The 10,062-nt window shown below is 42.3% G+C and overlaps 1 protein-coding gene across 2 annotated transcripts; it reads left to right on the top strand.

Moving 5' to 3' along the window:
* Nucleotides 1–274: 274 nt before the first annotated feature.
* On the top strand, nt 275–8,339 carry LOC135523614 (COP9 signalosome complex subunit 1). Of its 2 annotated transcripts, XM_064950399.1 has the most exons (15): nt 275–543; nt 796–920; nt 2,201–2,293; nt 2,844–3,025; nt 3,204–3,371; nt 3,685–3,820; nt 4,062–4,139; nt 4,248–4,308; nt 4,593–4,678; nt 4,902–4,996; nt 5,116–5,221; nt 5,419–5,499; nt 6,517–6,654; nt 6,920–7,054; nt 7,683–8,339. In XM_064950399.1, the coding sequence occupies exons 2-15, from the start codon at nt 888–890 to the stop codon at nt 7,755–7,757; spliced, it is 1,467 nt and encodes a 488-aa protein (XP_064806471.1). In that variant the 5' UTR covers nt 275–543; nt 796–887; the 3' UTR covers nt 7,758–8,339. The 2 variants fall into 2 exon arrangements, with proteins under 2 accessions (XP_064806471.1, XP_064806472.1); XM_064950400.1 differs by lacking the exon at nt 275–543 and having other exon boundaries at nt 624–920; nt 2,175–2,293.
* The last annotated feature ends 1,723 nt before the right edge of the window (nt 8,340–10,062 follow it).

Genomic DNA, 10,062 nt, shown 5'->3' with positions numbered 1-10,062 from the left:
CTCTGATGACTTTAGTGCGTTGAAACAACTGGGAACTCGGAAACAAACGATCTCCCATTGGTAAAAATCGATCTGGGAATATCGGGCCTCTTTCTATAATTCTGAATGTTCAACCTGAATATCACTGACGTCAATGTTTGACCTCGTATTTTTCCGAGTTCGGCGTTGATTTGAAAGCTGCATAACACTGCCTCGGACACATCTGGAGCAGCGCTGACGTCATTACGTAAAGAGCCCTGTGAACCCATGCCCCGGATGTGATAGCGAGACGTTGTTTGTTGCTGTAGTCTCAGATTATCCATCATATTACATGTTAGTCTATTAAAATACACTCTTATCTAGAGCTATTTACAGTAGCGAGTGGATACAATGTAAATTTTTCTGGTCCCACATGGCAATAAAACCCACAACCCTGGCGTTACAAGCGCCATGCTCTACCAACTGAAACACGGGACCATATCGACCAGTTAATCGACTGGCTGCTCCAACAATGAAAATACATGTCTTCAGAAATGGAAGGCACTCTGGAGAAGGCAAGATCAGGTGGGACCACTCTAGCCAATGAGAGGGCAGATACGAGTGTGATAACAGGCACAAATCATATATAAAGTGTTTTTTCCTCAAACTTGGCAGGATATCATGTGTCCTACTTATATCAGTACACTCATAACAACGTAAGCATTACCAAACGTATATTCGATCAAATAAGCCTCAAGTAGAAAACAAGACATTACTTTTTTGTTAACTAAATTCGACATTCATTGATCTCCATACAACAACTCCTCCCTTGATCAGCGGGAAAAACGCCACCTGCTGGAGAAGACAGATTTTGGTCCCAGTTATCCTCTCGCTTCGCTTCTTCCGCTGAACGTCACAAACCGTGAAATATGCCTTTGCCCGTGCAAGTATTCAACTTTCAGGTAATAATTAATCTATTTTGATGCATGTTTATATAAAAACGGTATGCACGTGGAGAAGGCTTTCCCCGCGCTTAACTGGGACGGTGGGTACTCCGATAAACACACAAGCCTTGCATACATCGGGAGTAGTTTGGGCCGCTAGCAGTACTGGCAAGCTAACTAGCTAGGCTAACTTTAGTAAGTTCATATAGCTAACTCTACAGCATTATATTTCCATTCACTGTTATTCTATACCAACTGACTAATGTTAGAATGACAAAATTAGAAAGGTGCACCCCAGGAAACTGTTCGCTGGTTATTTATGGTTTCTTCAGGCACTTTGACAGTCATGCTAACTAGCTAGTTTTCTGTTATTGTAGTTAGTTGACTGACCTGTTATCCAGCTAGTAGTAGTTTAGCCATCCCTTTTTAATTTTGTTCAGTAACACATGTACATTGTGTCTCCAATGTAAGTATCCAGTGGGACATGAGCGATCTGTCTATTGTGGGAGTGTCGTGTATGTATGGCTATTTATTACCTTGGTAACCTGGTTGCAAGACTGTCAGTATTCCCCTCATTGTCCCACGCTGCTATGACACTTATCAACAGTATTTACAGATAACTGCCAAAATAAAGATAACACTTGATAAAATCAGGAACACAAAGTATATTGAAAGCAGGTGCATCCACAGGTGTGGTTCCTGAGTTAATTAGTCAATTAACATCCCATCATGTTTAGGGTCATGTATAAAAATTGCCGGTTATTTTGGCTATCATTGCTAGAAGAAGATATCTCTGTGACTTTGAAAGAGGGGGTCTCAAAAGAGCAAAGGGGGTTTAATGTGTGTGTGTCAGTCACCTGATCTCAACCCATTTTTTTTATTTTACCTTTATTTAACTAGGCCGTCATTGAAAAGTCTTATTTTCAATGACGGCCTAGGAACAGTGGGTTAACTGCCTTGTTCAGGGGCAGAACGACAGATGTTTACCATGTCAGCTCGGGGATTCGGTCTTGCAACCTCTCGGTTACTACAAAACTCTTAACCACTAGGCTACCTGCCGCCCAAATTTTAGGAGGTTCTGTAGCGGCACCTGAGACAGTTTTCCATCACCATCCACAAAACAACAAATTATGGAATTTTCGTGAAAGAATGGTGTCGCATCCCTCCAATAGAGTTCCACACACTTGTAGCATTGAAGCTGTTCTGGCAGCTCGTGGTGGCCCAACACCCTATTAAAGACACTTTATGTTGGTGTTTCTTCTATTTTGGCAGTTACCTGTATGTTCGCTCTTCTTCAGGGGGTTGTTGAGCCCATGCAGATAGATGCTGACCCACAGGAGGACCAGCAGAATGCACCAGATGTCAACTATGTCGTGGAAAACCCCACGCTGGTATGGTCTATCTATCCAGAATTTCCCCCAACTGGCATTGTAAAGGCGGGCTTGTTTCATGTAGATGGGACTCAAATACCACACAAATGACATTTCTACTGCTATTTAAATGTTAAACTGAAATCAAAGGTATCTGTAGAAGTGGAATACCCCACAAGACATGCCACTAGAGGTCTCTTCACAATACCCAAGTCCAGAACAGAATATGGTAGGCGCTACATAGAGCCATGACTGCATGGAACTCTATTCCACATCAGGTAACTGATGCAAGCAGTATATTCAGATTTTAAAACAGATAAAAGTACACCTTATGGTACAGCAGGGACTGTGAAGAGACACACACAAACACGAGCATACTTATAATGTTGTATGGTGGTATTATACATGTTGTATTGTAGATATGTAGTGATGTAATAATGTTATATGATGTACTGTTTTATGTGTAATGTAAGTGCGTTAATGTGTTTGGATCCTTAATAAATAGAAATGCAGACTATTGAGTGACTATTTTTTCCCACTGAAGTGTGTGTCTTTGTCTCCCTCTCTCTAGGACCTGGAGCAGTATGCATCCAGCTACTGTGGTCTGATGCGTATTGAGAGGCTGCAGTTCATCGCAGAGCACTGTCCCCAGCTCCGCGCCGAGGCCCTGAAGATGGCCCTGTCTTTTGTCCACAGGACCTTCAACGTAGACGTGTACGAGGAGATCCACCGCAAGCTCACAGAGGCCACCAGGTAGGTGTATCACAGCCCTAGCTTAGCCTAGTACCCTCCAACATAGCACAGAGAAGGTACAACAATGCACAGTGGTTACTACTAGTATATAGTATGTTATTTTTCATTGTTGGTTTGGAAAGGGCTTTTTGTTTTTGTTGAGTGTTTGATTGATTCGAGTGTGTGTGTGTTTGTTCAGAGAGGTCCAGGGGGCTCCAGATGCTGCGGTGGAGGGCGGGGCAGTCGAACCCCCTCCTCTGGACACAGCATGGGCCGAGTCGACCAGGAAAAAGGCCCTGCTCAAACTGGAGAAATTGGACACTGACCTGAAGAACTACAAAGGCAACTCCATCAAAGAGAGCATCAGGTGGGTGGGAGACGCTACGGTTGTTAATATCAAGTAGATAATAAACCGATTGGGTAATCCTCACCTCCAAGAGGATCGGCCTGAGCAATGTGCTGCGTCTGTTTGCAGATCTTGAAGTAATCACTGAGTTGTTGACTAGTAGTAGTAGCTTTTTAATGTAAGGTCATTTGGAATGGAATATTTATTTGCTGATCAGTGATTCTGCATAGTGCTTTGCTCAGGCTTAAGGGGGGATCTGAATTTTTCTTTCCTGGCCTCTCTTCCTCTCTGGTACTGGCCCAAACGCTCTCTATAATAATTTCTTTCACCTCAGGAGGGGTCATGATGACCTTGGGGACCACTACTTGGACTGCGGTGACCTCAGCAACGCCCTTAAGTGCTACTCCCGAGCCCGAGACTACTGCACTAGCGCCAAGCATGTCATAAACATGTGTCTTAATGTCATCAAGGTATGTCATCATTTATCATAATGACAGTTAGTGGTCCTGGTTTTTTGGTAAATGCTCTTAATCCTGATGTAAAGTCTGGAGGGCAGAAGGGCTATATTCCTCTTTCGTTCTCTCTCAGCCTCACTTGTTCTCAGCCTCTTCCTTTCTCTGTGATGTGATTAACTTCAATGACTAGCACTAGAGGGCGGTATTAATGTGTCCTACAGGCTTTCTTACTGAGTTTACTGTTTTCATCTATCAGGTTAGCGTCTACCTCCAGAACTGGTCCCATGTCCTTAGCTATGTGAGCAAAGCTGAATCCACTCCGGAGATAGCAGAGGTAAGTCGTAGGTTCCTCTGAGCCAGAGTGCATAAGTCCTCTACTGTCTTAAAAAAAAACACAGACATGTCCATCTTTACTGAGGGAATATATTTATTTTTGTTTCAGCAAAGAGGAGAGAGAGATTGCCAGAGTCAGTCAGTCCTCACCAAATTAAAATGTGCTGCAGGTAATTCACTCACTCTTTGTACATCTCTTTTTAGAGCAACATACTGTAAGTGTTTTCACCTGTTGTTCTCTAGAGGGTATACAACTCACTAACAGATGCCAATCTTCAACAGGTGCAGACACTCATGCTAATGTTTTGTTTCAATGAAAATGTATTTGTTTTAAACCCCCTTCTGCTTTGATTAGATTACAAAGTTCTCTTCCCACACTCTGGTTAATTTGACCTCTCGTTCTTTCTCCTTGTTCCTCCTCCTCCACATCTGTATATCTGTCACTCTCCCCCAGGCCTAGCTGAGCTGGCCTCCAGAAAGTACAAACAAGCAGCCAAGTGCTTCCTGCTGGCCTCTTTCGACCACTGTGACTTCGCTGAGGTTAGTCAGTCTGCCTGTCTGTGTAGTACTTTAAAGGTGATGTCTGTGACTTCCCTGTGTTGTTCTGTGATAATTTGTGTATTGTTTATCAACAATTGGGAAGGCAACAACAACTAGGACAAGGGTACTTGGACAATTGTAAAGACGATTGCTGCTTGACAAATTAAAATATATATTTTTTTTTCTGTTGGCGTTGTACCAACCTCCTGTATTGTGTGTCCAGCTCCTGTCCCCCAGCAATGTAGCTGTGTACGGAGGGATGTGTGCCCTCGCCACCTTCGACAGACAGGAGCTACAGAAGAACGTAATCTCAAGCAGGTGTGTGAGCGCGCAAACGCCTGTGTACCTGCTGTATAAATGGTGTATGTTTTTCATGTAACTGACCGAGCTGTGTTACCATCCACAATACTCTATTCATGTATTTTATGTCCTCCCAGCTCCTTTAAATTATTTTTAGAGTTGGAGCCTCAGGTCCGTGACATCATCTTTAAGTTCTATGAGTCAAAGTACGCTTCCTGTCTCAAAATGCTGGATGAGATCAAGGTGAGATTGATCTAATTAATGATCTATGATTATCAATCGATCCAATGATTGCGTTGATGTGAAAAACACAAAATGGGAATTCAATGAAGTAAGAACCAAGTAACATGATTTCTTAGCTATGATGTATTTTCCTAGTGCTGTATTTTCATTATGTTGATAACACATTTGAAACCTGTCCTAAATGCCTTATTTCTCAGGATAACCTGCTGTTAGACATGTACCTGGCCCCCCACGTACTGACCCTCTACACACTGATCAGGAACAGAGCCCTTATACAGGTGAGACTGGGGACAGGAACACTTTTCCTCCAGTACTCCCATATAATACTGAACATCATGGACATCCAGAGTATTCTGTTTTCCTTATATACTCACAACTATGGATGGGTTTGAATAGTCAATTAGTCAGTCAATGGCTCCCCCATAGGCGTAAAAAAATAAATAGGCAATAGTTGCGTCTGGGGGAAAGAATCGGATAAAAAGCATTTCTCTCTCTAACCACGTTTCCATCCAGTTTTTATGCGAGTAAAGTCATACTGTAAATTTAAAAAAAAAAAGTGACCGTTTCGGTCCAATTTTTGAAAATGCTGACAGAATTTGTTGGTTCGACATGGTAGGATCTTTTTGTGTCTGTAAAATGAATTATGTGAGAAATGGAGGTGTAAATGCCTCTGCGCACATATTGATATAATAACCATCATATCACCGTATGTGGATTCTAGAATATTCACATGAAAATCTGTCACTAATTGGATGGAAACCTGTCACTTCTAGCTCAGGCAGCAATCAATACTACATTTAGCTGAGGAAATGTGTCTGAATGACACTGACTCCTGGGGTCAAACATCTACAGGGGTTGCATTCCAAATGGCACCCTATTCCTTCTATAGATCACTACTTCTGACCGTTAACTGGACTAGCAGGTGAAGTATGGCACCTAAAATTGTTGTTCTGCTAATGTTATTTAATATCATGCCCTAAATTAGACATTGTTCTTCTGCTTGACCTCTTGGTCTCCTTTTTCTGTTTCACTGCAGTGGGATGATGGTTGGGATACTTGTTGGAGGGTGTGAGTTTGTAAATAATAAATATGTAATCAAAATAGTTTGATTTGGGGATCATTAACATTCAGAGCAGGTTTTCTCTCCCCAGTATTAATGTGTGTGTGTTTGCTGTAATGTACACTTTTCTGTGTGTAGTTCCGTGGGCGAGGGTCATGCATGCGTGTGCAGTACCTCAGTCTCTACTTTTCATTTGCATGTATGACTAAGATGTTAACGTGTGTGTGTGTTGCAGTACTTCAGCCCGTACGTGTCTGCAGACATGACTAAGATGGCCCAGGCCTTCAACACCACGGTGCTAGCTCTGGAAGACGAACTCACCCAGCTCATACTGGAGGGACTTATTAATGCACGCATAGACTCCCACAGCAAGGTAACACACACACACTCAAGAGTCAAGTCACATATACACCCCACCCCCTAGCTTTCTCACTCACACTAGATGAGCTCCGATCACTCTTTCATTGTTTAACAGTTTATAATCTTATAATGCAGCATGGGATGTTGATTTGACAGTGACCCAAATGGTTTTCCACAGCGCTCTTATCCCCAGCCTCTCTCTCCTCCCTTCTCTCTTTGAGATGCCGAGCACATTTATGTACAAAGAGACTATGAAATACTCTCCCTCCTCATCCCAGATCCTGTATGCGCGGGACGTGGACCAGCGGAGCCACACATTTGAGAAGTCTATCCACATGGGCAAGGAGTTCCAGAGGCGAGCCAAAGCCATGATCTTGCGAGCTGCTGTGCTGCGCAACCAGATACACGTCAAGGTACCTCTGCACACAGGGTCTCCCTGGGCTTTTCAGGCTGCTCTCTCTACTCATCTATCTTGACCCCCCCCCCCTTTGTCTTTTACCTGTAGGATATGGATATCTCTCAGAACTGCTATGTCTTTCTTTGTTTTGACATCCTTGCCTCAATCAGCCTCCCTATCAGTGCCGCCATCTAATCATCTCCTTTCATTCCCTTTTCCCATATCCGCTTTTTCTTCCTTTCATTCTATCTCGTTGACCTCTGATCCACCCATCTTTTCTACAGGCCGTCCTCCCCTCTCCTCCTCGCCTCTGTTCCTCTCAGCCATCCACTACTGCTCATTTCCACATCATTGGCTCTGAAATAAAATGCCTTTGATTCAGAGGAGGAATCTCTGTCGTCTGTCCCTCTCTCCCCAGTTTGTCATGATCTTACAGTACCAGAGAATAGTTGCAACACTTTTTATATTGTATGCCTGGTACGTTTTCCTTTTGATACATATACTGTATGTTCTTATGTCTGAAGACTGGTAAAGGCATCAGAATGCCGGATGAGAATTAGGTTTTCCCCCGTCTTTGCTTATAGAGGATGTCAACCACTCAACCTTATTTTTCTCTCCTCCCTTTTCCCTCCCTCTCTCTCCAGTCTCCTCCCAGGGAGGGCAGCCAAGGCGAACTCAACTCTGCCAACAGCCAATCACGAATGAGCACCAACATGTGAACATTCCCATGAGACCTCTGTCTTACAGGAAGTTACCATGTCAGGGGGGGGATCAGCCAGGGGGACCCCCCCCCCCCCCCACCACCACCATCTGAGGATCCCCCTCCTCCTGCTGACTCAGTGCTGCATCTTTTGCCTGCAGAAAGAAAAATACTGAGACGTCAACTTCAATAGGCTGTGTCTTAAATGGTACCCCTATTCACTATATAGTGCACCACTTTTGACCAGGGCCTATAGAGCTCTGGTCAACTAGTGCACGGTATAGGGAATAAGGGAGCCATTTTGGATGCACCAAGGACTCTGGTCATGTGGGAAATGAACAGTGGTAGTCTGTGGAGATACTTGATGAGCAACCTGAGTGTGTTAATGTTGTATTGGAGAGGCTGTGTGTGTGAGTGTTTAGAGTTGAGTGGCGCTCAGTCGCTTCACAGTACTGTCCTCTTTTTCCTAAGATGCACTTTTCTCTTTCTTTCTTTCTCATGATGATTGATGTGATGCATCCATTAAGAAATTAACAGAACACACTTCAGAACCAATGTCCACAAGATCTGATTTTAAAATAAATGTGTATGATAATCGGAAGCGTGGTCAGGACTTTTGTCTTCTCACAATATACCTTTGTTTACCAGTTGCACAATAAGCCAATTTCCCACACACCCTTAACATAGTTTATTTATGACCTCTAAAGAACAGAATGTTGATACTGAGATGCAGTTTTTTAGGAAGATTGCATTGAATTTCAATGTTATGTGGTTTTATTTATTCTTGTACGAAGTAATTGGATATAAATCAAGTCCAGAGGGACCGTACCGTAAGCAGAGGTTGACGATGAGGAAATGAGTTTCATTTATTTTTCTCTTTGCGGTATCATCTGATTCCTGCTTCTCCCACATTAAAACCTCACAAAATCACTGATCTCTGACAACCAATAGCATGCACTTGTTTTAATTATTCGAATGGATGAGGGGAGCTGGTCCTGGGGCTCTGTTCACAAACAAACAGCCCCAGGATAGCAACACAATTAGACCCAACTGAGTCATGAGAACAAAAAGACAATTAGTTGACATATTGGAAAGAATTTACAAAGTAACAGAGCTATTTGGCCTTAAACAAAGTGCACAGTGGCAGAATACCTGGCCACCGTGACTGTCCCAAAATTAAGGAAATCTTTGACTATGTACAGACTCCGTGAGCATAGCCTTGCTATTGAGAACCTGGTTCCAAAAATAAGCTTCACTTCCTAACCGCCTGCCAAATGTATGACCATATTAGATATGCATATTTTCCTCATTACACAGACCCACAGAGAATTCAAAAACAAATCCAATTTTGATAAACTCCCATATCTACTGGGTGAAATACCACAGTGTGCCATTACAGCAGCAAGATTTGTGACTTGTCACAAGAAAAGGGCAACCAGTGAAGAACAAACGCCATTGTAAATACAACCTATATTTGTTAATTTGTTTTCCCTTTTGTACATTAACTATTTGCACATCATTACAACACTATATGGACATATGACATTTGAAATGTCTTTATTCTTTTGGAATGTTTGTGAGTGTAATGTTTACTGTTCATTTTTTATTTATTTCACTTTTGATAATTATCTATTTCCCTTGCTTTGGCAAGCCAATAAAGCCCCTAAATTGATATTGGCGACAACTTTACTCACGGGGAAAATTAGTATTCGTGTGTTAGATCCAATTATTTTGTCAACATCAATCATTGCTATTGAACTGTAATAACAGGTTTATTTGTATAGCCTGGCACACTGTGCCCCACTTGTATACAGAATTCAAAACAGATAGGAAACAATTAGTTGGACTTGTTGGGAAATGACTAAGGTTACCATTAAAAATCAAATAGTAAATGCAGCATCTTGAAAGCAGTTAGAGGTGTGTGGGGGAGGTTGTTCTGTCTCTGTACTCGCAGGTCTTCCTCAACCCTCCCTTCTCTGTTTGTGACGCCCATCTTTCCTCTATTTGTATGTCTTCTAGTCAATTAAATGACAATTTAATGGGTTTATTGGCATGGGAAACACATGTTAACATTGCCAAAGCAAGTAAGTAGATAATAAACAAAAGTGAAATAAACAATAACAATTAACAGTAAATATTACACTCACAGAAGTTCCAAAAGAATAAAGACATTTCAAATGGCATGTCTATATACAGTGTTGTAACGGTGTACAAATAGTTAAAGTACAAAAGGATCTCTACCTGTCCCTCTGTTAACTGATCTGTTTCTTCCACAAATGACTGTAGAGTCGTCTTAAACCTCTAGGGGACTGAGGTATTGACCT

This window comes from Oncorhynchus masou, chromosome 31, assembly GCF_036934945.1.
Source record: "Oncorhynchus masou masou isolate Uvic2021 chromosome 31, UVic_Omas_1.1, whole genome shotgun sequence".
In the NCBI taxonomy this organism is placed as follows: domain Eukaryota; kingdom Metazoa; phylum Chordata; class Actinopteri; order Salmoniformes; family Salmonidae; genus Oncorhynchus; species Oncorhynchus masou.
This window is presented reverse-complemented; position numbering and strand designations above follow the sequence as displayed.

What these genes read in the sequence shown, in the direction of transcription:
- LOC135523614 (XM_064950399.1), top strand. Translation starts at nt 888, where the DNA reads ATGCCTTTGCCCGTGCAAGTATTCAACTTTCAG. An exon ending in TCGTGGAAAACCCCACGCTG is followed by an intron (nt 2,294 to 2,843) that starts GTATGGTCTATC and finishes CCCTCTCTCTAG; the next exon opens with GACCTGGAGCAGTATGCATC. An exon ending in CCACTCCGGAGATAGCAGAG is followed by an intron (nt 4,140 to 4,247) that starts GTAAGTCGTAGG and finishes TTTTTGTTTCAG; the next exon opens with CAAAGAGGAGAGAGAGATTG.